Raw genomic sequence first — 27,505 nt, 5'->3', positions numbered from 1 at the left:
CTTTTTACTTCACGTCTTAAATTTTAATCAGGTCTTTTAGTACACTTCATAACAAAACGTTTCTTTGGGTTTTCCTTACAGCAAAAGACTTTGCTTCATTTCCAGTTCTGTGATTCAGTTCCCCATAGTCCTCCTGGGTTTGGTTTGACGCGTTAACGAACCTTTTCAAACTTGCATTCCTTCTTGTATGGTACAGTAATACAAGTAATGCTTTTGTCACCTGTTTCAAACAGAAATGTGTTGTGCATGTTTGGATTGATACGGCAGTAAACAGTGAGCCCTTTTTCACTTCAGAAAGCACCAACTGTTGTATGTTCTCTGAATACGTTAACTTTTGTTTCCTTCTCCCCTCCTGCCTCCTCATCACAAGGAGTTTTAGGAAGGAATTCATTGGGAAAGGTTTCTGGTATGCTTCTGATGACAAGCTAGAGTTGTTCTGAGTTGTTTAACAATGTGTAGAAAATTTGATGTAAAAGCCTTTCAGTTTTACCCTTTTGTTTTGAATGTCATTGGTCAAGACATTGTAATAGAAATGCTTGAATTACATGAGCAATAATCAAGTAGGACAAATGAAATAGTAATATATTCTTGAGTTTTCATGGCATCCCTTGCCACTAAAATTCAGTTTAGTTTATAGTAAAATGCTGTTAGTGGCATCTGCTAGCGGCAGAAAATTCATCTTAGCTTGTAAATTGATACTTACATTGGCAGATATTCAGGTGAGTATTGCTTTGTTGCTCTGGCAACAAGAAGAGCAATAGAAACCCTTGAGGGTTGATTTTTTAGCCTACAGCGCATTAAGAAAAATAATGCTCTTGAGCATTTTTCCATGAAAGATGAAACACAAAGATAGACTACAGCGTTACCAGGTATGTCTTACCAGTGATCGCTTCCCCTGGTGTATTTTTGTAAAGGAGAGTGCTGTGAGGTATTTTATACTCCCGCTAACTAACTTCAGAAATCAGATTAAATCATACCTGAAGAAAAAAGAAAAAAAGAAAAAAGAAAGAAAAAAAACAACCACCAAAGCCAAAAAGCAGAGCTTTGGATAAAGATGGTGCTGGGATATATTCTCTATTTATTATGGAAGACAGGGTACTCTAAATCACAGCACTCTAAATCATTCCTTGTATACATATCAATATTTGTTGCAGAACCAGCATTCCCCTAATGTGAATGTAATATCGTGTACCATGAAAATGTCAGAAAGCCATGTTTTATTGGATACAGCCTTTTAGATAATTGATGCTATCAGTTCATTCATTAGGGATTTGAAGATGCGTGATTTGAGTACAATAGTTAAACCTGAGTTCAGGCATGGGAATATATTATTTATATCCTACTGCCTTGCGTGTTTTAGAAATTTTATCATAGGCTTTTTGGCTCAATTTAAGAGCTGAAGAAAACATGAAGAATTTTTATAAGCTTTTTTTTTTTTTCAGATTCAGTAAAAGGAGTTAGGTACAGGGGATTTTTCTGTTTTAAGGATTTGTAAGTTGGACCAACTTAAATGCAATATATCAAGGCAGGGTGCAATTCCAGTTCTCAGCTTTGATGTTCTGCAAGTTAATGTGTGGCAATCACAGTACTACTGGCTTTGCTATCTCTTGTTAACAGATCAGTTTCTTAACGCTTAACTCTTTATCAGTTGATATCAAAAGATTCTGCTCAGTGACTTGCAGCATATGAATTTCTGTTTCACTGAAGGATTAGTCATTTGTATACTAACCTTTTCCAGTCTTTTTTTTTTTTTTTTTTCCTCTTAACATAGCATTTTGTTAAAAGACAGAGTAGTTTTTTTCGTTGTCTAATAATCCAGAATGCCTGAAACACTGAAACATTCTTTCGGTTCCATAGAGGTTTCTCAACAACTCTATTGGTTGGTTGCCATATTCTGACCTCCAACATGAGCCTCATATACATGAGCAGTAGTAGTTCCTCATCAGGAAGGAAGCTGGTGTGACTGAAGGGAAAGCAAAGAAAATAAAGGAAAGAGAAATTAGTAGGCTACCCATTACTCCACTTCATTAAAAATTTTAAGAGCACAACTGATTAATCCTTTTAGGAAAGGTCTGCGCAATCTACAAAGACAATAGTTGCTGTCAAACTTGACTCTGATTGACAAATCGTTCATTTCTGGGTGGTGAAATTCCTGCTGCTGTTCAGCTAAGGGAAAGCAGATGGCAATGGGATATGAGCACTCTTCAGAGGCGGTCAGATCTTCTGGCTTCTGGAGTCCAATTAGATTTTAGGTCTGTCTTGTGAATAATCTGGAGTCCTGGTAATTTCTTCTCAGGAACATTACCTGAAATAAAATTGTTGCCTTCAGCCAAACCCCTGAATGGAGTGAACCCGTAGTGCAAAATCTACTGCTAAGAATTGCACTAACTGACAAAGGGGTAAGGTGAACTGAGGCTGGCTGGTTGTGTGAAAGGATGAGATGCTAAATCACAGAGTCTTCTGCCAGACTTTCAGGTCAAGGCTGAGGTTCCTCAGTAGAGAAGAATAGGAAAGCAACTGCAGTTGCTGAAAAGCTGCTGTAAATGCAACCACGCCAGCTAATCATCTGGCTTTTTGGTAAGAGAACACGTGCTTGAATATTTTGGAAAGGGCACTCTGTGGTGCTTATTGCTATTACTGGGAATTATCCACCCATAAGTGAACAAAGGGTGCAGTCATCTTTAAGTAGGATCACTGGCCTGCTACTGAATAGTCCCCTCTCCAGATAACAAAGCACTTAGTGGTATTTCTCACCCATTTGTAAGTAACAAAATGGGTTACTTTAAAACATGTTGACATCAGCCACTGTACAGTCAGTTTGCTTTTTTATTCTGTTTGCTACATTTAGGTTTTGCTGGATCTTAGTGGCCATATAGCTTTTGAAATGTTGGAAATTTTAGATGAATTGTAAAATACATATGCATAAAACATATAAGGTAATTCTCAGCATTTAAGTAAGAGCATTCAGTAACACTGAGTGTTCTCTCATGCTTTAAGCCGGTGATAATCATTTCAAATCAGTGTATTTAACTTCTGTCCTGTTAATTCACTGTCTGTGAATCTTCTGATTTTCTGAAAGTCTCTGACCACCACACCTACTTCCCCCAAAAGAAGTTCCAAAAAAGCCTCGTATCCAAAATTCAACCTACTAACAAAAGATACCATTTTCTTGGTCACCATTCACAGATCTGTTTTAAAGCACTTTGTGAAGCTTTAGAAGTTAACTCTGGATTGAAAATAGTTGCAGTCAGGTGGTGGGCCTGGAAGGAGAGAATTAGAGCCAAAACTCCACCTGTGAAAGGGATCCCAGAACTTGACAGAGTGCAAAGAACCCCTTTACACTTCTGAGTACAGCTCCTGGACTCTTTCACTTCTCACTTGGACAAAGTTTAGCACTGGTGTTCCTCTCTGGTTTGTACTTATTGCCCCAGATTGCTTGGAAAGCATTTGGTGTAGCACTCTCCTTCCTTCTTGGACTTATTTCCCAACATATTGAACTGAGTGTAGCTCAAGGAATACTGCGTAACCCATGGCAGACCTCTGGGTAATACACCCTGGAAACTGCTGACATGTATGCATATTTTTCCTTGTTCTCTGCCTTATGAAATACAGGGGTGGAGGGAGGACTACAAGGAGCTGTGAGAGTCAGTGCCATTCCTTAAGCAGGTGATGGTCCCTAATGGAAGGCCTGGCTGGTTTTGTACTGCCACGAACTACAGCCAATCCCTTAGTGACTTCTGGCTCTTCCTTCTGAATGAGAAACTTCTACTTTTTCAAGTTGAGCGACTCAACTTGATTTTACAGCGATGTGTAGTTAGGTAAAATACTTGAATAAACTGCATTGTTTGTAACCATTGTATTCCTGTTTGAAGTGTACCTTCTCTCATAGCTATGTCAAACCCTGAAGGGTATGTTTATCCTGTGTTGTTAGAGGCTAATCATGTAACAGTGTTTAAATGGCTGTGTTTGCAACACAGGTGTCCCCTGGAAAATCCCAGGCAAAATAAAACAGGTTCAAGTGAGGCATACTGAAATGACAAATGACAGTTTCTTGATAGCACCAAGGTATGGATTACTGCAATACGTCCTGGGAAAACTGCTTCTCTAGCCTCTCTGTGTGTATAAAACTACACAAGGTTGAGTTTAGATATGATTTATCTGAACCAACTCCCATTTTTTATTAAAAAATAAAAAATAAATGGAGATACAGAAATCTTTGACAGCTATCACTACATCAGCTGTTATTTGATGGTTCCTCAGGAAGCATGGAAAGGTCTTCACCATCAAGGAAATGATTCCATGTAGTAGAGGCAAATCTTCACCTCATCAGATGATGAGAGGCAACACTGACTGAATGGAAAACAGGATCAATACTTTGAAAAAAGGAGTACAGTCTCTTTTATTATTATTATTTCCATTCAGTCTTCAGGTTATATTAGGATATCTATCCCAATTACTAGCAAGCCTCATTACTGGATTTTCCAAAAGTCTGTATTTGGCACTTTCAGGCCTTGCCATTTCCAGATAAACACTATGTAAAAGTCAAATTTTCCGCTGCTTAAAATAAATGATTAATTCTTTCAACTCATCCACTATGTCTTTTTAAATCCTGTTAAGATGAACTTCAAAGCCAATAAATCGTATCCATCCAAATTCTTTGAGTACTTTGAGATGTTCAATTCTAACCTCTGCTCTAGCTCTAAAAAGAAAGCAGAACTGCTTCACAACTCACCTGAAACCAGCAGGGAGGGGAGGAGGTAGGCATGTCCAGCTCCAATGTGATTTTTCCTGCTTACATTCAAACAACTTGAGATGTTCTTGATCCAAATTTTCATCAGTATGTTTCCATATTGGGCAAAAGGTAACAATTAACTAGAAAAGATGAAGCTTCTGATCACCTGCAATGGATTGAAATAATATCTGGGACAGCTGCCCTGAACTCTGAAAAAAGAAGGCATAGGATCTGAATGTCCCATCACTCAGACGGCAGCATTGTTTCCTCGCCTCTGCAGAGTGAAGAGCAGCAGAGTTTTTGTGCTCTGTATTCGGTACCCCAGGAGGTGGCGCCCACGTTTTGTTTTTCAAATACAAGTTTTGAGCCTCTTCACAGCAAATTCCATTTGGTTGAATTCTAGTAAATGTGCTTTCGTTTTTTTCTTCTTACCTTATCTTATCCTTAGCGTCCTGATCATTTAGTGCTATCTCCCTTACCCTAAAGTCTTATTTTAAAATCCACTATTTTTAAGCCCAAAGTTATTTTTAAAGGTATAATGCTGTACACATGTTAATAAATTTAGGAGATTGGTCAAGCAAGACAGATTAGTGCAAACTGCTTAACGTGGTGTTTTGTTTCACAAATTGGAAAGCTGTCTGGTTTTGCTCATTACTGTCCTGATGTTTACTGCAGCCAACCTATTATCACGCAGCTCTGCTCACAGCAGTACTATACAAGTTTGCATCTTTTTCTTGTTTAAACTTCTCCTGTGCATCTGAAATCACCATCATCTTCAGAACACTCTCTGTGCTTCAGGCTACTGAATCCAAATCTGTAAAGCCATCTGACTCATATTAATAACCATCAATCATTCACGCTTCTCTTGTTCTTTTTTTCCCCACTGAAGGTGACCCATCTAAACAAAACACCTTCTATGTTTGTGTGCAACGTGAGAGTAAGAATTTATTGCAAGAACAGGGAGTTTTTAATCAGTGCACTCCATTACAGACAAATATGTGAAGGTTTACGATTCAAGAACTCAATCTAATTCTTTGGGACAACATGCAATTCTTATGAATGTTTAATATGTAATGTCTTTCTGCACCAAAACGAACTCTTTTTAAAAACAAATAAATGCCTTTTTTTCCTTCTAGAAGTTTAGAGATGACTACTGCCTACGCCTTGGATTCATCTCTTGTTTTTCTAGGATACTCAGGGGCATTTCCTAAGAAATGCAGGTTACTGTAAAGACTACAGGAATTTGTGTTGACAGTTCATGCATAAATACTAGCACAATTAATTTTACAGTCGGCAGGTAGATGCAACTATTTCTTATAAATAAACAAGGTACTGCATTCCTTCAACTGCTTTATTTTTAGGTACCCAGAAGAGTTCTGAAGTGCACTGCACAAGTATATCTTTTCCTTTGGTGGAGGCATTTTTTAAAGGTGCACTAAAGGGTAATACTAACTTCAGCTAGCTTTGTAAATTCCTATTACATATTGGGCTACAGCTTGCTACATCCTCACTAGATAAAGAGGAGGGGAAGGGGGGGCAGCGGCTGCTCCCAACTCCTCACGTTTTATGGTGTGATTATTTTTGCTATTCAGAGGGACCTCAATAGACTTGAGAGTGGGCCTGGGTGAATCTAATAGGTTCAACACAGCAAAGTGCAAGGTTTTGCACTTGGGATGGAGGAATTCCAGGCATCCATACAGACTGGAAGGAGCGGTCCTTGAGAGCAGAGAAGGACCTGGGGGTCCTGATGGATGAAAAACTTAACATGAGCCAGCAGTGTGCTCTTGCAGCTCGGAAAGCAAATGGTATCCTGGGCTCCAACAGAAGAAGGGTGGCCAGCTGGGACAGGGAAGTGATTGTCCCTCTCTACTCTACTCTTGTAAGGCCCCATCTGGAGTTCTGTGTCCAGGCCTAGAGCCCCCAGTACAAGACAGAGAGCTGTTGGAGAGGGTCCAGAGGAGAGCCACAGAGGTGATCAGAGGGCTGGAGCACCTCCCCTACGAAGACAGGCTGAGGGAGCTGAGCTTGTTCAGCCTGAAGTAAAAAACACTGCAAGGTGACCTCATTGCAACCTTTCAGTACCTAAAGGGAACCTATAAACAGGAGGGAGTCAACTCTTTGAAAGGGTATATAACAGCAGGACAAGGGGAAATGGTTTTAAGTTGAGGGAGGGAACATTTAGGTTGGATGTCAGGGGGAAGTTGTTTACTATGAGAGTGGTAAGGTGCTGGCACAGGCTGCCCAGAGAGGCTGTGCATGCCCCGTTCCTGGAGGTGTTCAAGGCCAGGCTGGATGGGGCCCTGGGCAGCCTGGTCTAGTATTACATGGGGAGGTTGGTAGCCCTGCCTGTGGCAGGCGGGTTGGAGATTCACGATCCTTGAGGTCCCTTCCAACCCAGGCCATTCTGTGATTCTGTGATTTTTAAGTGCTGATATATTTTTACAGCCTTCAGTTTGCTCATGTATGCCCTTCTATTTTGTACCCACCAATTTCCCACTCTGTCCTGCAGTATCAACCCTTCTGTGGCCACCCACATCTGTTGCCATCCTGTCCCAAAGGTAAGGTGATATCCCTTTCCTCTCTTCCTCCTTTCCACAAGACAGGTCTGAAAGAAATCCAGCTCTCCCTCTGTGTGTGCGAGGACTTGGCTTTACTGTAGAATTTTTGCTCCTGCAGACCTCCAGCCTTGCATTCAGGTGACCAAAGCCTGGCACAGCAGGTCAGCCTGGATCCCTGTTGAGAAACTATGCAGAGAGAGTGGATTGAGGACATACTCCAGGACGAGCCACAGGATGTCTTCAAGACACAAGTGCCTTGGGATTGCTGATAGCAGGGACCAGCTGCCTATGGTAAGTATCTGCTGGACTGAGTGGGCTTACAAACTTCTTTACTTGCATGGGACTGCACGAAAGGGACCTGTAGGCCTCATGACTGCACTGACACCAGCATTTCCAGAGAACAGACCACAGAGACCCTGTGCAAAGCCATATCAAAACATCCATCTTCAAGGGAGGGATTTTCCTTTTCCTCTAATTTTGCCCTTCTTCTTTCTCTCCTGTAACGTGGAATCTAGGTGACTATTAAAGATAACCAGATTTGTGCCCAACAGAGTATTGAGGCTTTCCAATCTACCTGGATTGAAGAGCACATCTACTTGGATCTACTTTTGATTCCCATCTACTTAGATGAAGAGTTATGAGTCTATTTTCCTTATGCATCTCTGGATTAACAAAGTATGGGAAAACAGAGAAAAAATGCCCCACCTTAAACAACATAAGGTATAAAGCAAACCTTTAAATAGATTCAGCAACATTCTGGAACTAGATTTACTGGTTGTACAGGTTTTGTAGCTTATAAACTGGAATTGATCATTGCTCACTTTTTGCCATCTGTTACTGGAACTGGCTTTGCATTTCTGGGAGTGTTTACATTGCAATATATCCACACAATATCTAAAAGCTTCTGTTTCCTGCAGACCTTCCAGGTCTACTAGAAATAAACATTCTTATATTAAAATACATACCAAAATCGCTGTTTCTCCACTTTGCTCTTCATGTTACCACAATTTCAGATACTAAGATTCCATCTGAATTATGGGCACAGACACACCATGAAATACAGCTGAGTTATGGCAGCTTAAAGAACTGCTCTTCTGCTTTGCACTTTGTACCTCATCCTAGGAGGATTAAAAATACACCATTGGCCATTTGTGGATGAGCAGAGAACTTTGAAATTAAATAGCTATGAGAACAGGGATGATACATACAGCAGATGATTGGCCAAGTGAGATTGGTGCAGAAAGCAGCTCTGGAGGTACCGCCACTCAAAGAGCAGGCAGGAACTTATTCTGTTGTCATTTCACACCATTAGCAAATGCCCATAAACGTTCTCCACTAACTGTGGCCTCACGCATAGGCATTCTGTCCATACACACATCTGTTTCATTTACTGTCTGCTGGAGTGGTTTGTTTCATGAATAGATTTCCTGCGCTGCTGCTTATCATCAAAGGGTCTCACTTCCTCACAAACATCTAAAGCAAAGATTCATGTTTTGAATTTTTTTTTCTAAGCTTTCAAATTACAGGATGAGTGGCAGAATAGTGAATACCAATAATTATATTTCTGAAGTGTTCTGCATTCCTTATCTTTGAATACTTACATTAGAGAGAAAAGTATCATATTGCTTTCATAGACACAATATTGAAACACCTGAAGTAAAACTTCCTTAAGCTTCCCAGCTGTCTGGCATTTAAAATTCTCCCCTCAGACAGAGACCGCTGGATCCCTAGGCTTTGGCAACCAGAACAATGAAAGTGTTGCCCTGTTTTGTAGCAAACACCCAGGTATAGTTTGGTGTAGTTTAGGCAGTAATGAAAAAGCAATAAACTGACACATTTTTTTCTGGTTAAAATTAGGTAAACTGGCTGTCACCCAATTTACACCAACTGCTAATGATGTTTTGTCACAGTGGTGACAAAGCGCCTCAAGGCTTGAAATTTTTATTAGTGAAATTCATGACCAACTGCTGGTCATACAATAAATGTATGGCAAAGTTAAATTATCCCAAGTCCTAGCGAATTTTCACTGTTTTAATAAAATCTGCAGAATTTTTCATTTTGATGCCACCATTAACTGCAGCATTTGGGGCTTAAGGCTTCCTTATTTTCATTTTAAAAACAAGAAATATCCCCTGTAATAGTTTTAGTCATTTATTAACAGATGTTATTTTCTCATGTGCCATCTTAGAGTAACACTTCCTACAGAAATAACTGTATATTATATATTTGGAAAACTAATTCAGAACAGTGTTGTCTCTAACTCCTTCTTGCCCACTCATAGCTCCTTTTCCTTTTTGCTCTATGCTTTCCATTTCTTAAATTTATTTGTTCCACGCTACCACTTAAATTATTTACACACCTAGGTTTTAATGTTGCTTTTCATTTGCTAACAACAAGCAGCAACTACTCCTTCAGATTTTACCTTTATAGGACTTGCAGATGAAGACAAAAAATGCCTCTTCTCTGGTGACTGGAACCATTGTTTTCACAGATGTCCTAGCAGAAAGGCCAAAATCAGAACTGACAGGTGCTGATGAGGTTCCCTGCCCACCCAGACCTGCAAACACCCATTAACAAAGCCTACTGGAAAACGGAATATTAAAAACCCAGCAAGCCCATGATGTGCGGCTCCAGCTGGGCAATGCTCTTAACTAGAAAGCAAGCATCACCAGCACTGTGCTATAGTTCCACACTCCTGCTGTTGCCCAACACTGGAAGTAGAAGAGGTGTCCATTTTTTCAAGGTGATGAGAGCCAGGCACTGACCAAGTTACCCATCAGGAAGGGAATATCCAGGCAATGGTGTGTGATGCCTTGCCTTCAGCACCAGCACAGCTCACAGCAGGAAAAGGTGAACCAAGAGCTCACTCTGGTGGCCTGGTGCCCATGGTAGGGCCATCTGGTGCTACACTGGAGGGGCAAGGAGGCCTCAGTGAGGTCCTACTCATGGTTTTGGCTAAAGCACAGGTCCCGTCAGCTAACAAACCATGTAGAGCCACGCCATTGTTGAAGACAGGCTCTAAAAACTTACCTAGCTGAAGATGTTCTTTGTATATGTTAAATTGACAAGCAAAGGGCAATTAAACATCCCTAAACAGATTAACGTCCTTCAACCAAGGACATCCCGGAGCAAGTAGGCCTTGACGAAGACATTACTCAGGATGTTTTAGGAGCATTGCCAATTCAGCAAGAAAACTGGAAAACTAAGAGACTTTTAATTGAAGTACCATCATTACAATGACTCCCACAGACCCTTTTATTTTGTTATTTGCCCCTTGACATGCATAGTTGCAAAAGGATTGTTAGCGATATTATAACTGTATGTAACTTACTGACCAGTCATCATAAAGAAGATGGAAAAACTAGTAACTTTTAAAGCTTCGTGTATAAATACAGCATGGACAGTCCTGTTTGATTTGTAGGGAACTACTCAGCACCCAAATCAGCACAAATCTGAACTAAATAAGCAATGTCTCTCCGGAGTGTGTGATTACTGACTTGTTATGCATCTGCTTCTTGGATAACGCTATCACCAGGTAAAACCCCTTACTTGTATATTGTTTTCTGAGTAGGGTTCAACCAAGAAAAAAAAATGGTTTTGAGATTTGGGGCGAAATTGTTTCTCAGATGGACTTCTGTATGGCACAAGCCTTGCCTTCAATCCTGTAAGCAAGTTATTTTCTTTCTCCAGATAATGACTTCTAGCACCCTGTCTAATGCAGTATGACTGAATTACAGAACCACAGAATCATAGAGGTTGGAAAAGACCTCTAAGATCACCTAGATCAACCACTGACCCACCCCCACCATGCCCACTGCCCACACCCCTCAGTGCCACATCCACACGGCTCCTGAACGCTTCCAGGGATGGTGACTGCACCACTTCCCAGGGCAGCCTGTGCCACTGCAGCACCGCTCTTCCTGAGAACAAGTATTTCCTAATATCAACCTGAATCTCCCCAGCAAAACCTGAGGCCATTCCCTCTTGTCCTATTCCTGCTACCTGGCAGGCCAACCCCACCTCATCACAGCCTCCTTTCAGGTGGTTGTGGGGAGTGATGAGGTTCCCCTCAGCCTCCTCTTGCCCAGACTGAACAGTCGAGCTGTTGGAGGCTTTTCTAGATGAGAGGTACAGCTGTATTTTACAAGCTCAAAAGGAAGTTTGTTTCACAGTCCTCTCCTGCCCTCAAGAGCAGACGTGGCCCTCAGAGCACCGGGCCGTCCACTGCCGCTGCCAAGGCGACATGAGGAGAGGCTTCCATATCGCCAGGACCGAGCCCCATTGCCAGCAGGACCCCACAGCCCCCTCAGAAAATGGCGGCGGCAACTATCACCATCCACGGCGGCAACTATCACCATCCACGGGAACGCCTGATGACCGGGCCAAGGCTAGCTTAAGGTCAGCTCGTCAGCCGAGGAAAACCGCCTACACTTTTCCCCATGAGTGAACGAATAGCCCGGAGCAGCAGGGTGCGGCGCGGGGCCGTGCCAAGGCGGGGCATCCCGGACAGCTGGCCGCTCCCCTGCCCGTTCCGCCACTCTGCTGACGGCCCGGCGAGGCGGGGGTCAGTTGTGCCTGCGGTCAGAGAAGAACGGAGGAGAGGGGAGGAGGAAGAGAAGGAGGAGGAGCAGCAGCAGCAGCAGCAGCAGCGGGGAACGGCGGCGGGCAGGGGGTGGGCGGCCCATCACCGTCCCAGCGATGTGGCAGAGGCGGCACTGTGAGTAGCAGTCCCTCAGCGTTCCTCTGTCTGGTTCTCCCAGAGCGCAGCTTTCCCTGGCTGTCAGCCGCCTGCGGTACGAGCCTCTGGGAAGCATCATACTGCGAATCCACGCCGGATTAGTTTTGGGTTTTTTTTTCTTTCGATCATCAGAATTTAATCTCAAGCCTCCAGGTGTCTTTTTTTTTCTCCCCTTGAATGCCGGCCTTGGAGCAGCGGGTATGAGTTGGCGAGGCGTGGCAGCGCGAGTGTTTCAAGCTAAGCACAAACAGAGGTGTGCTGTGCTTAAGCTGCTGCCAAGGTACGAGTGAGCACCTGAGCAGAAAGGAACCGGAGCTGTTGGACACGTTTTCCGAGGTCTTCCCGACGTGCCCTTCCCCACCACCACTTCATCTTTCCACGAGTTTTCATCCTCCTATGCCTCTCTGCCCCTTCAGCTCAGCATCTGCCTGTCACAGCCCAAGCGCCTCTCTGTGGCATGCGGTTCCCTCACAGCTCTGAGTGCCGCAGCCATGCTGAACCACAACCTTTCAGCTCAGCATGAGCGCAGCCTTGCTTCTGTGAATGTAGACCCAGCTTCTCATTTTATGAGTGCTGCTTGCAGCAAGTCATAAGTTCTCTTCAGTTTGAGTTTATGGTTTAGCTGCATATGGGTTTTTATGCATTTCTGTGTGGGGAATTTATAATATGCGTGGTATATGTGTCTTCAGTAAGTGAAGACCCAGTGGACTCCACTGATGCCTTCAGTGCAGTCCCCCACTGGCTTCTGAATCCCCAGAGGCAAAGCCAGAAGTTCACTGGCAATGTTCTACAACAGTTTTCTGGACTCCATCCCTCCATCACTCAAGGCCAGGGCAGCCTGAGCTGGTAGGAGGCAGCCCTGCCCATGGCAGGAGTTGGGGCGGGTGGGCTTTGAGCTCCCTGTCAGCCCAAACCATTCTGTGATTCTGTGAATTCCCTTAGCCTAAGATTGCAAATGTTGCAAATCGCAAAATGTGTTCTCTCTCTGAAGATTCCCGTTATATAACTTTCTCTGTCATAATGTTTTAACTCTTAAATGCAGTGGCACAGAACATCTTAAGAGCTTAGACCATCTTGAAAAGATGATGTACTGTCCTTACTGTTTGTTTTTTATTTATAAAAAAGATGAGAAACTGTATAAATAAAACTTCAAATGTTCATAATGATCTGCATTGCCCCTCACTGAGATTCAAGGGTTGAAGTACAACTGTTGCTCAGATGTTAAGCTGACACCTATGATTCAGAGGATTTCCTAGTTCTGTTGCTGTTATGGAGATTAGGGTGTGTTTGTGATTCTTCTTAGTAATATTTAGAGTTAGTGTTACAACTATCTTCTGTTGAGTTTTGTTATTTTTGTGTGTGTGTTTTGGTGGATTTTTTTTAGGTACAGTACAAGGAACAGTCTCATGCAGTAGTTGATATAGAGGCTAGAGAAGTCAAAGCTTTGCAAGGGAGAAGATCTCTTTGTGTAGTATTACAAACTGAACTTGAGGCAGTAAATTCTACTCTCAAGGTAAATGTCAAAACTTCCTTTTGGCGTGAATAAACGTAAGCAGAGCCTCCAGAATGGGCACATTGTACTATCATGTCCATTCTGCATCTAACAGATGCAGACAAGTCAGGCAGTCAGTGTGAAAGAGGTAAGACTTGCAAAGCACGACTTGAACGAGTGAAGAATATGACCTTATTCTACAGAGGGGATAAGCAGAGAAGGGACAGAAGTCTTAACGGTTGTAAAAGCCAGGGTTTCCCAATTCCACTGTGATATTTCACTGTTTAACATCATAACTCAGGTAATGTATCCCTTCTAAATAAGGAATGCGTCTTCGGTGTGCTCATCCTGATGGACCCTGCCACCTGGGACTGGCAGGTTCACTAGCCCGGCTCAGGGATCACCAAGACCCATCAGTGATGTCTGTCACTTGGTCTCTGCACAGCTGAGCCTGCAAAGGGGAGTTTTAGAGCCCTCCTTGGCTGTGCCAGTCAGTGTGAGGGGAAAGCATGGTGAAAATGGATGATTGTGCTGCAACAGCATAGCCCAGCCTACGCTGCAGCTGGCCACTTGCCCCATGCTGACATGGTGGTGGCTTTGCCCCACTTGGAGGCCCAGCCTGGCCCCAGACACACATCCATCACTCAAAACAGCCTCACAGCAATGTGCGATCCACACTGCTGGGGCCAAAACCAGGGCATGGGGAGGGAGGGTGCAATCTGTGCTAACAGATTATGGGAAATAATCATATGCATTTTGATACGTTGGCTAAACACAGTCCTGTGAAAAGTGAAAAATACGCAGCTTTGCTGTCCATTTCAATAAATTTGAGAACAGATTTTAAGACTGCCAAGAACCAGACTGATGTGTTATTTTCACTAAAGGTCACATATCCTACTAGTTTTATGTTTTTGTTGCTTGCTTTTTTTTTGTTTTGTTTCATTAAAAATTATATATTAAAAAGAATTAGCTTTATTACTTATATATATTATGTATTTTATATGTGGCCCAAGACAATTCCTCTTAACTTAGTGTGATGCAAGTAGTCCAAAAAGGTTGCACACCTGTGGTTTAAACCATTATTTTAGTGTCTGCACATCACACAAAAACAGCAGTAATTGTGTACAACCTACATAGTCGTGTATGATGTCTGGTACTAATTTTTGAATTGAATTTCATGTCTCCTTGCAGTATCGTAACTATGGGTTGAGGGGATCTGGTGCAGAGCAGGGGGTGGGTTTTCTTCTCAAAGCTGAAGTTTTCAAGATGAAAGGAATTGTGAGAGATGAGTGTGCAACCAGTGCTCTGTCACCATATCACCAAAGGCAAGGTTAACACAGTGGTAGAAAAAAATAGCCGTTTTTGTAGCAGTGCCAGAGAAAATACTTTTTTTGTGTGTGTGTTGCTATGGGTACATCTTTATGTCTGTGTTTTTCTTCTTGGCAGATTTTGTGAAGTTATCAGGGCTCTTGTTGGCATCATCATTTGCTTGGTACTTGGGATACTTATTTGCTGCTCATTTATCACAAGAGACACTGTCGACATCTATAGCTTATCTTCAAGACATTGGAAAGAAACCAGTGTTGAGGGGTATGTAGTTGTATTTTTTTTTTCCTTTTATCTAATGTTCTCTATTTACTTGTTAAATTAAAAAGGGCTTACAATCATAAAATCACTAAGATCACCCAGTCCAACCACCAGCCCACCCCCACCATGCCCACATCCCTCAGTGCCACATCCACACAGCTCTTGAACACCTCCAGGGACGGTGACTGCACCACCTCCCTGGGCAGCCTGTGCCACTGCATCACTCCTCCTTCTAAGAATAAATTTTTCCAAATATCTGACCTAAACGTGCCGTGGTGTAACTTAAGGCCATTACCTTTCGTCCTCTTGTTACCTAACAAGCTATTATAAAAATGATGTTGTTTGGATGTTGTTAGGGCCAGAGGGAATGGTTTCAAGCTACGGCAGGGGAGATTCAGGCTGGACATGAGGAAGTATTGCTTTTCAGAAAGGGTGGTCAGGCACTGGAATGGACTGCCCAGGGAGGTGGTGGAGTCACCGAGCCTGGGGGTGTTCAAGGAAAGGCTGGATGTTGTGCTGAGGGACATGGTTTAGTGGGAGCTATTGGGAATAGGTGAACGGTTGGACTGGATGATCTTTTAGGTCTTTTCCAACCCTGGTGATTCTGTGATTCTATGGATAAAGTGAATTCATTTAATTAGTGTAAATCTGGACTACTTCTTATGCACTATTTTGAAGAAACATAATGTCATCTTATATTTGCCAGTATGCAAATATTAATAATTGACTAGTAATCTAATAACACCTTATTTGTTTGTTAGCATGTAAGCATAAGCAATCTGCAAAGCTGCTGCTGAAGCTTTGACTATATCTTAGGTGTTTTTTAGTGTTTCCGTAACTGATGGAATCGCTAGCCAAAGTTTGTGATGTGGTTCTCTTTTTTTTTTTTCTTCTGATCTGATGGACTTAATGTTTTTTTCATTCTATGACTGCTATTGTGTGAAAAAAGTTTAGAATTGTAACAGTCAGCTTCAAGCTATCTGCAGGAATTCTTTATCCATATAGCCCTTGTTTACTTTTAATGGAAATAGTACAAAATAGTATGATCTGATTTGAATCGAGAGTATATGGAATTATTTTCTCTAGGCAAGTTAGCTCTTCTTCCCAGCAGTGGTTTGAAAGCCAACAATAACCCAAAACCCAAGCAAATCTGTGAGAATGTTGCCACAATACTGGAAAGCTGACAGTATTGGCCTCTGTGTATATAAGTGTGAGCTTATATATTAACGTGTTGACGCTAAGTGATTCTTTCCATGTAGAAATTGCTTATGTAGCACTCAGGAAGACTTCCTCATCTTTGCTGTTGTAGCCCCACTCCCCAGAAGGCAGAAATGTGATCACTGGTCTCCCTGCTCACCAGGGAGCTATGCCTATCGGATTCTTAGTGGCGGTGGCAAAGAAAAGCTGGCTAAAATCTGTTTTGAGGATGAGCTGTAAGTACCAGGCTGACTTTTAATATATGTCAATACTTTGTAGTATAAAGAAGGATCTTGCATTTTGGTTCACTAGCAAGTAAGCTCCTAGGGAAAGAAAAGACCTCTTCAGTAAAATTACATGCAGAAAAAGGTCACTGTATATTCCCTTTTCAGTTACTAAGTATGCCCTAGGTCTCTTAGGAACAAGTGAGTTTTTCCTCCTGTTCCTATTTTCCTTTTTATGGCACTCCTTCTGCAGCATGATTTGAATTCCATCTTAAATACACATTCTTCTCTGCTTCATTCTGGTGAGCTTTATGGTGATGATTCAAACCGAGACAGTTCATTTCCATGGAACTCTGGCCTAAAGTAGAGACTTAACAGCACTGAAGAAGAGCTAAAGATAACGTGGAGATAGTGACTTTGAATATATGCTTATAAATGTGTTTTTTAAAGTTGTTTTAAATTTTTCTCCTCTTCTTGTGTGTTCTGCCTTTGGGATAGCACATTGCTGCCGTGTGGGTCTGTACTGTTTTTGCTGAAGGTTGTATTTTCCTTTCACAGACACTGTAGTTTCTATGTAGTATACTTGCCTTTGCTCAGTATCCGGTCTGTTTGATTGGCTTTCTCTCATATCCTGGGCTGACTCAACTTTTGTATTGATAGGTAGATGTAATATAAGGTTCTGAGAAGCATGTCATCTGAGTCATTTAAACCTAGATCAAAAGACTTGTAAATTGTTGATGTTTTATTGGTGGTAAACATCAGCATATATCTGATAATATTTAACTTTTTTTTTTTTTTAAATACATACATCTCAGGTTATTGTCTTTATTCCTGTAGATAAGCTGTTTTCAGCTGTTGGTTTCAATTATGATTTTTAGTTTTAGTCGTTCAGGACATATATTGAGTGGTCAGCACCTTCTGAAAGTCAGGTTTGTTCCTCCTTTTTCAGACTGGACAAGTAAAGTGACTTTAAATCCTTAAGGTGATCTTTCAAGTAGATACAGCCACATGGCTTACTATCATAAAAACGAACCCACACATTTGTTATGTTTTTTTTATTTATCTTTTGGATGGATTTGTACAAAGCACTTTCTTGATCTGGTTCATTTTGCAGAACTCATTAAGTATCTTTGAAGGAAATGGACTGGTATAACATGCAAGACTTTAAAGCCAAAGCTCCTGCTTACTACTAGCTCTTGAATTAGATAACTGAAAAAGTTTGAACACCAGGAAATGGCTTAGCATTGGTAAATCTGAATCAGAGTCTCTGGAAGGATGAAATCTACTGATACAGCACTTCTTTTCAATTCCAGGCTTATAAGTGAAGAAAAGGGTAATGTCGGAAGAGGTATAAACATAGCCATTGTCAATTGTAAGTAAGATTTAAAATGTTAGAGATATACCTTTGTGATGATTAAAAAAACAAACGTTTGGGGTGTTTTTAGTAGCTAGTATGGAAGCAAAGGAGAAATTGCAACTTGATTCATGTTAAATGTAAGAAGGACAAATCACTGCTTGAGAGAAATAGTCTTCTGGATAAATGAAAGAAACGTGTACGTAATCAGTATAAGCAAATAAAAAGATATACAGTAACTGAGAATTGCAGTTCTACGTGAGGTACAATTTCCTTTTCTAGAATTGGTCAGTGGACAGAAAGACAAACTCGAAGCTTGATTAATATTAAAGTGCTTGTAATAGAAGCTGTTGGAAAGCTGATGCAGTAGTTTGTTCCAGGTCTCATGCACCATTTTAACTTAGATGAATAGGTATGGTGGTGAAATGCAATGCATTCAATGATGGATCCTTAGAAAAATGATTGCTAAATATCGTGGGGGAGTGGAAGCAAGGGATGCACTGACAAGTTGGTTTTGATCACAGAACATTTTTGTTCCAGTTTCCTTGTCTCATTATTGTTAAACAAGGTTTTAGCCTTGTCTAAACCTTCATGATTTTATTTGAGTTGCTGGGCTCAATTAATGTAGACAAGAATCTGAAACACTGCACAGAATGGAGCCATTCAAATAGAATCAGGCTTAATCAACTTCTATGTGTGTGGTTGCCACCTAATGTAGTATATGTATGTATGCGCACTTGGATGTGTACAGTAAACAGAATTTCTTCCTTAAAACAAAAATAATGATGGTTTTGTCATCAGCGATGTTCAGATTCAGGCTTTTGTTTAAAGAAGAATTTGTTTATTTCCAGTGTGATTTCTCTCTGACAGTTTGCAGGTCTGTGTTGTAACAGAAGTGATTTGAGAACAATTTTTTCAGCTGACTGCAGCTACAAGCAGTGACTACACAAAATGTTTTCCCCGAATCTCAAATTTACATTATTCTGTATTTCTTCCAATTTGAAAATGCAAACGAAAAATTGGAAGCACAATAATACCAAAACTTAGAGATGCCTCACTTTTGCTGAAAATGCTGTGCATGCTGATAAATGTAACCGTTTTTGCTCATATTTGCACTCTTAATCTTTTCTTACAGATGAAACAGGAGCACTAACATCAGCAAATTTCTTTGACATGTGGGAAGGAGGTAGGGAAAAGAGTGCAACAAAGCTTTTGTTAACATCTCAGTGTTCAATAAAAACATATTAAAATATTTGTCCTAGTCTTTAAGTGACTGTGCTTCTTCATTGAAGAAGATCCCTTAGAAACAAACAGCAGATGTAGTCATTTAAACATAGCCAGATCAATAGCCAGATCTTCTGACAACAACTTTTCTTGAAAAGATGTGGGGCTTTTTTTTCTGTTGGTTGAGTTAGTTAATGTTTGTTGTGATTAGTTGCTATTTTCTTTCTCCGTTATTTCAGTCTGGCAAAGGACAGCACTTACCAGATACTGCATCTATTCAGCAAAATCTTTTTTCTGATACATTTTGTTCTATTCTTTTCTAATTGCAAAATCATAATAAGTAATAAGCTAGTCTTTCCACACTACTATGTAGCTAAACAGAAGATCTACTTTAAGAATAGCTTCTAATACATTTTCCAGACTTAGGATGATACCTTACCGTACTTCCTACTAAGAAGAAACAGAATGCTATGAGGCACTTGCAGCCAATTCTTTCACCACTTAAGAATGTTTATGACCTTGCATGCATGAACAGAAATCACACTGGGTCTAATCATGGGGCTTCAGATTTTTATATGGTGTATGGACTGCAATGTCTCCAAGGCTACTGCCACACAATACACTTACTTTCTATAGAAAATAATGTATGCCTTATAAATATCTTAGTGCTGCAAATTGCCATTTAATGCAAATGGATGTACGGTAGGGTGTGTTACTTAGATCTACAGTTGGCATGGTAGTCAGCACACAAAAATAAAGGCACAGAGTATCAGTGACTTCTGAACTATTCCATGTTTTGCTTGCTGGTGGAGTGTTACGCAGGGTAAAATCTCAGCTTGTGTGTAAATGTTATCTGTTTTCAGAGGTTCAGAAGTATCTTTCTTTACAGCTGGGAATTATAGATCGACCTTTGCTCTTCTGGTCTTCAGTGAGAGCTGGCAGCTTTCTGCACCTTCAAGGATTAGGCAAGTCCTGTGCCAGTGCATGGAAAGATTGCCTAAATAGGTCTCATTTTGAGTAGGCAAGGTCAAAAAGTGAGGAGAAGTTGAATGCAAGGGAAAGTAGGTGGAATGTGATCGTGTGTGTGAGGGAGTAACCAGTTGTGTAATTAATTCAACAGACCACTCAGAAGAGATGGTGGCTTTCATTGAAAGTGCACCACAAGGGTCCCTGCTTTTCATGGTTACTCATGATGATGGAAGCGCCCGGTAAGGAAACTATTCATGACAGGCTGAGAAACACAGCAACAAATAGCCTGGCAGTCACTGTTGTGCAGTGGTTTAAAGGAGTGATTCATTTCATTGTATAGTCATTTCCTCTCTTAAAAGTGTGGATTATATACACATTCAATGCTTGCTCATGTCATATATGTTGATGCTTCCAAAGATGGAAGGAGAGCATCATGCTTGTTTAAAAGCACCAGTTATCATCATAAAGGGCAGTGTTATTATCTCTGCATCACAACCTTTTATTAAAAAGGTATCCACAGCTCTAATTAGAACATACCTAGCTTGCATTCCTTCTTACATCTTAACCTGATTCTTCAAGTCCTTTCAAATCTTATGATTGAAGTCATGATACCATAATTAAACAGGGACAGTCTTAATCATTTTGCTGATAAACATTTGAAGCTTTTGTCCACATTTAAAAAGGAATAAAAAGTCAAATTTTACAAATTCAGTGTTTGAGATGTATTTCTTTCTGCTGCATTGTTACAAACAGATGGTATTGACATCAGGGATGTAGAGAAGAGGAATTCAAAGATATAATTTTGGTCTGTAGGTTTAATGGCATGCTAGTAAGACAGCACTCGGGAAGTTTTTAACTTCTAATTGTTTCTTGTGCCAACCTACTAATGTAAACCGTAGAATTATAGACTCATCTAGATTGGAAAAGACCCTTAAGATCATTAAGTCCAACCATCAACCTGACTTCGTGAGTCTTATCATTAAAATGTGTCCCTTTGTGCCACATCCACATATCCCTTAAATGCCTCCAGAGATAGGGACTGCACCACTTCCCTAGTCAGCCTGCTCCGCCCTCTCTGTGAAAAATTTCTTCCTGATGTACAACCCAAGTGTCCTCTGATAAAACCTTTGAGGCCATTTCCTCGTGTCCTATTGCTCGTGAATTGAGGGGAAAGACCAGCACCCACCTCACAGCAATCCCCTTTCAGTTACTTGTAGAGAGCAATGTGGTAAACAATCCCAGTTCCACCAGCCACTCCTCACTATAAAGCTAAAGTGTTCTTTTTCAGCTTTTTTTCATATTACTAATACTTTTTTTTTTTTTTTTTTTTTTTTTTTAGGTTGAAAAGTAATGCCAAAAAGTTAGTAGAAGCTCTGGGAAGTAAAGAAATACAAAATATGAAGTTCAGGTCAAGCTGGGCTTTTATAGCTGCCAAAGGCTTCAAGCTTCCAGATGATATCGAAAGAGAAAAGGTCAGGTTCATTTTATTTTCAATTTTATTTGTCTCTGTCTCAGATGTAAACTTTAGGTGCAGATCTTGTGGGGTATCTGTAGTAACTTCAGGATCAGCCTCAGTTGTTCAAAGCAAATTCTCTAATGTGTCGTTATTCTTTGCTTTAGATCTGAGACTTTGAATCTTTGGATTTCTTAGGCAGAGTGTAAGAGAAATCGGTGGAATCTTCACCCATTGTGTTGAATAAGATGTCTAACATACCCTCAGCTTCCCTGTTTCTCTTTTATGTTGTATAAGGTTTGACAAACTAATTTGGTAAACACAAATACTGATTCATTTTATTTTGTTTTATTTTTAACAGATAAACCACTCTGACAGTAAGAAGAATAGATACGGTGGCTGGCCAGCTGAAATACAGATAGAGGGCTGTATCCCAAGAAACCTGATGTAAACAAATGCATACCTCCTTAGCAAAGATTCTTCTATATTTTTATACATATAACTCTGGTAGTTTGCGTCCAGAGCCCAATAAGCACCTGAACAGCATTTGTAAAATAAGTCATATATACAGTTTTTACTCTTGCTTTCATTTGTGAGGTTTTTCTCAAATCTGAAAACAAATAGATCTTTTGATGCAAGTGGTAAGAAAATGCTCTGGTTTGAAATTACAGTACTTAGACAGTTGGTTGTAAAATACCAGGGTTATTGAAAGTGATTGTACATTGTCATCAGTGACTTGTTAGTTACTTGTTTTTAACGTGTGTTTCCTCTTGGTTCCCCTTATAAACTAACATAAAACTTAGTCTAATCTATAATATAAAATAAAATATAAATATAATATAATATAAAATAAATTATTTAGTACTAATTTATTGGTAACTTCTCTTCAGAAGAAGCCACTACGTTTTCTGAGCTGGTTTTGGTCCACTACGTTTTCTGAGCTGGTTTTGGTAATGTTAACAATCTGGAATAACGTTGTTAACGTGTGGGAATGGGATGTTGTTTCTGCATTAGATATTAAAAAGGGCAGTTGGTTTGAAGAAGTAGAACATAATGTATTTGTATTCTGTAACTTATCCTTAGATTGAAAAAGTAGAAATACTGTATACGTTAGCAGCATCTTTTGGAGACCTAATTACTGAATTATGTGATTAATTATTTCTTGCAAAACTGCAAGAAGTTGTTAAATGTTCCAAACAATGTGGTATAGTGTTAGGGATTAGAAAACATACTGTAGGGTTGTTCTGTTAGGATAAGAAACTCCCAGCAAAAGAAAAATAGATTTAACAAACATCAAAGAAGGTAGGGCCTCTACACCAGGCCAGACTGTCTCACTCCGTGAGAAGCTTGGGATGTGACAGGCAGGCATCAAGATACTCCCCTCTGTCCTCCTTCCGAGCTTATCTCTATGCAAGGGTGGACAAGCAGATATCCAGAAACAATGACCAAACATAATGATCAAAGGGTCAGAAGTTAATTAGTTAATTAATTAGAAGTTTATGCTTAGCCAGCGAAGATTTATGTTTGTCCACTGTTTGTATGTTTAGTGAAGCGTTGAGAAGATTGTGAACATAAAGTACTCAGCCAGTGAGGAACTCGGGGAGAAAGAGATAAGCGTCGGGCAATAAGGCATAAAAGATGCAACACTGTTTTCTGTGTGCTCTCCTGCTTGCAGGAGGCCCGCCATTGCAATTGTGAATAAAAGCTGCTTTATTAGAGATACCATCCTGATAAATTATTTGGATATTTCCAACAATTTGGGGGGTCATCTGGGATAATTATCACCTCCCAGGGGTCTCCCCCACTGTCCTGAACAGGATAGGTGCACCCTGCTGATTTTAGCAGTCCTGTCTGGGTGGTGGGGTGACACCTTGGGACAGCCGATAAGAAACTGAGGCTGTTACGTAAAGGACAGGCTCTGACAAAGCCAAGAGGCAGGTAGGCACGGGTGTTGGCCTTTGCGACCTGATAACTTTGTGCGTGGCCAAGGTAAGGGAATTTAATTCCTGCCTTGGGGGTCGGTGGAGACTCCTGAGTGTGTGCAACTGAGGTGCGCTTTCAGTGCAAACCAAGTGCGGAGTCCCCATCTGCGGTTCCGTTGTCCTGCAAGGAGCACGGCCAGAGACAGATGAAGCGGCTGTGATGGTGAAAGGAAGAGTCTCGGGAGGGAGCTGTTGGTGTGCGGTGCCCTGTGCACGTGTATGGGAACTGCTGAATCACGGCCTGAACCTCTGATTGATCACCTGAGGCGAGCACTAAGTCAGCCATGGGAGCACAGGTGAAGGCAATTGAGCTGTGCTGCCAGAAGGGGTGGAGCCTGGCTGCACCTCTCCTAGACCCATTTAAGAGCTGGCTACCAGTGGGGAAGGACCTCTTCTGGAGAGTGTCACAGCGAGCCCAGGATATGGGTAAGTTTTCTATCTATTCTCTTTTGGTATAATAATTGCTTAGCCAAACTCTCTGGTATATTTCATAACTATAGCATCTATACATTCAACTGATTATACAGCACTTGATGAAGTGCCAGCAGTACACCCCTATTAATCCGAGAGATAGGAGCGTAGTACTCCAAAGGGATTGGGCCCAAAATCCAAAAATCGGGGTGTGATAATCTGTGAGCTGGTAGTTCACAGTAGAGTTCACAGTAGCTTTCTGGAGGGATGGGTAATAGGAGCTCCCGAAAACAGGGGAAAAGGGTCCCCGGAATGGTGCCTAGAGATAGCCCCTTGGGAAAGAAGCTTCAGAATTGGAAAAATAACCCCTAAGCTAGAGATGAGAACAGGAAAAAGATGTTTAAATACTGTGTACAGACGCACTACATGGAAAAACATTTCGACCAAAATGTGAGTCTGACAGAGATCAGCTTTTGTCAGACTTTGAATTTGTATGTAAACAATAAGACTCCTTTCTCTGAAACAGAATTGGCTTATACTGTTTAAAGGGAGCAAAAACAGAACGTAAAATAGTTCCTCACAAGAAAGAGTCAAAGTTCAAAAGAGAAAGGAGAGAAGCAGAAAGATCATAACTGGGATCCCTTAGATAACTACCCCACCCCCCTTAAAAAAAAAAAAAAAAAAAAAAAAGAGTACTTACATACTTGTTTCAGTATTTTTCTGCATCTAAATTGTACGTCTTTTGCTTGTTCATCCTACATGTTTTGTAGGTCACAGGGTTCATTTTGGTGTTTTACAAGTGTGATGGTAAATGCATGTGAACTGTCGTGCCACATCCTGAATTTGTCCTCATTCTTGAAATGTAGGAATTTGAATGGAAAACTCAAGGTCTGCTAGCAGTCACTGGCTACTTAACACTAAAGAAAAGTTATTTATACCTCCTTCAGTTAAAAAAATAAAAATAAAAATAAAGGAGAGAGTTCACAGGCATCTATTGTGACCAAGTTGGCCACAGCTGTCTGGAGTTCTGGAGATGTTTCAGAGCTTATTCCTTGGGAGATTTGAAGCAGTACTTTGTATAGGCTCTTTAGGTGTGTTATAGCACTGTGACTAAATCACCCCTCACTTTTGCTGCTGTCAAAGGGATCTAACCACTTGTTCTTCAGCACTCCTATCAGACAGATCAGTGCTAAGACATAAGGCTTGTGTATGTTTATTTTCTTAAGTGCACAGCTTTACATGATCACTATTTCATTTGGGCAGTGTTCACGTTACTGGCTCAACAGTTATTCCTTTAAATTTGTTGCCTGCTTGAATTGTAAAAAAACCAACATAATTAATTACAGTAATAATAGCAGGCAAATCTGAGGATGCCAGGCTCTGTGGCAGTCATGGGACTCTGCAGTTTGACACTCACTACCTTCTACTCCAGACTACAATTGATCTTGCGTCAGTTACAATTAAATTTTACATCATATCATAATCATAGAATCATCAAATGGCCTGTGTTGAAAAGGACCACAATGATCATCTAGTTTTAACCCCCCTGCTGTGTGCAGAGTCGCCAACCAGCAGACCAGGCTGCCCGGAGCCACATCCAGCCTGGCCTTGAACACCTCCAGGGATGGGGCATCCACAGCCTCCTTGGGCAACCTGTTCCAGTGCGTCACCACCCTTTGTGTGGAAAAACTTCCTCCTCATATCTAACCTAAATCTTCCCTGTCTCAGTTTAAAACCATTCCCCCTTGTCCTATCACTATGCACCCTCGTAAAGAGCTGTTCCCCCTCCTGTTTATATGCTCCCTTCAAGTACTGCCAGTTCACAAAGAGGTCTCCCTGGAGCCTTCTCTTCTCCAAGCTAAACAAGCCCGGTTCCCTCAACCTTTCTTCATAGGAGAGATGCTCCAGCCCTCTGATCCACTGGCCCTCCTTTGGACCTGTTCCAAAAGCTCTGTGTCTTTCTTGTGCTGAGGGTCCCAGGCCAACATCAGTTTCTTTTTAGCAGTTAACACAGTGTACTGCTGTTACGCCTTGTAGGTAAAAAGCAAAGTAGGGCTGTAGCTCTGGCATTACCAAGCCTCACCAGCATCTTGCCTTACTGCTCCTGCAATTGCTTGCAAGCCTTAACAATGCCAAAGAAGTCCTTGCTTAATGCTGAGGTGAGGATGTTACTCAGTTGCCCAAGCAGCCTTTCTTTGATAGAATGCTCTGGACATTTGGTTTTGTATGCCTGTCAGCAGATAACAGTTCTGATGTATCAGGAACAGGAACACCAATTCCAAGTACAATGTTTTGCATTATTATCATTCTTTCCATTACATCAGATCACACAGATACTGTTCATAGGTTTGTGTGGGGAACATATCAGGACATATTTTGTCCAGAATGCTTATGATTGCTTCCTATTAACTGGGAGTATTCTGTGTGCCTCACCTAACCATTCCCAAAGAGGCTTTTGGTACCTTTCTTTCTGCAAAGAGGTTGGTTTGTCTGCCAGTCCCCATGAAGCAAGTTCACGGTGCTCTGTTCTCTATGAATGGGCAATAGTAAAAGTCACGTGCTGGTGGTCTGACTCAAATCTCAGCTACCGAGAGCCCTTTGCAGCATGAGTCACCATTCAGTGTTCTTCAGCTTCACTGGGTTTTTGCTTTCTCAGAGAAGCAGCTGAATCATCCAGACATAGAGACTTCTAATAAGATGCGGTGTTGGACTGTCAGTTTTGTTTTCCTCCGTTCGTGGCACAGTGCTTAAACATGGTAGGTGGAGGAGACTTGGGTGCTTTGTGATGAGCAGAAGATGGGATGTCCTCACCAAGAAATGGGGTTAAGTCCTCCAGAGGAACTGCTCTTCTTCTGAAGCAGAGAACACCGGCTGAATGGGAAAGTATCACCTGTAGCCTGCAGTGCTGCTCAGGGCTTGATGTGGTATTTTCAGAAGCAAAGCAACACAGCAAGTGGAAGCAGTGGCTGTGCTTATCCTGTGCCTGCCTGCATGGGACCGAGCTGCTGCCCTGGCTGGCTGCTGGCACCCCACACCTGCAGCTGAGACAGAGCCAACAGGTCCACATCAACCATTTCTTCCAGCAGCACATGGCTGTTAGCATTCTTCATGGGAAGCATCCAGATAGGCCCTCCTGTCCCCTGCCCACTTAGGCAGACACTTCAGATAGAAGCAGTTAGAGAAATAGCTACCGTTCCCTTTACCCTTCAGTGGAAGCATGATACAAGCAGTCCCATAAGGAACAGAGTGCCAGGACAGAAACCCTTCTTTATCTCTCCACTTAAAAGTGTTTCAGGCCCTGATGGATTTCTTGCAATCCAGCTAGAAGGCAGAGACAGAAATACCAATCAAATAATAGGTATCTTTTCCATTTCTCACTGGCAACGGTTGCTTCTGGTTGTTGGCCTAACACTATCTATCCCCAGGTAGGAAGTTTCTCAAATGTTTAGAAGGAAGATACAAGAAAGTGGAAGTTGTTCAGCAAAAGATGTCCTTTTGTAGACAGTTTGTGCTGAAAGCAAAACTCCCGCTAACTGCAATCTACTCAGGAGAGCAAAGAGGAGCTGACACACTTGATGCCTGCT

The 27,505-nt window shown here is 41.4% G+C and overlaps 1 protein-coding gene across 1 annotated transcript; it reads left to right on the top strand.

Moving 5' to 3' along the window:
- Window positions 1-11,533: 11,533 nt before the first annotated feature.
- Window positions 11,534-21,979, top strand: FAM3B (FAM3 metabolism regulating signaling molecule B; the record flags this gene model as incomplete). Its single annotated transcript, XM_079549371.1, is given in 10 exon segments — window positions 11,534-11,688; window positions 12,651-12,688; window positions 12,691-12,861; window positions 14,967-15,110; window positions 16,417-16,540; window positions 17,842-17,900; window positions 19,018-19,068; window positions 20,227-20,314; window positions 21,415-21,547; window positions 21,890-21,979. Coding segments are annotated over 10 exon segments (1,053 nt in total).
- Window positions 21,980-27,505: the final 5,526 nt, after the last annotated feature.

This window comes from Tetrao urogallus, assembly GCF_951394365.1.
Source record: "Tetrao urogallus genome assembly, chromosome: 1".
NCBI classification, from domain to species: domain Eukaryota; kingdom Metazoa; phylum Chordata; class Aves; order Galliformes; family Phasianidae; genus Tetrao; species Tetrao urogallus.
Note: the sequence above shows the minus strand (reverse complement) of the source record. Positions and strands in the feature narration are given on the sequence as shown.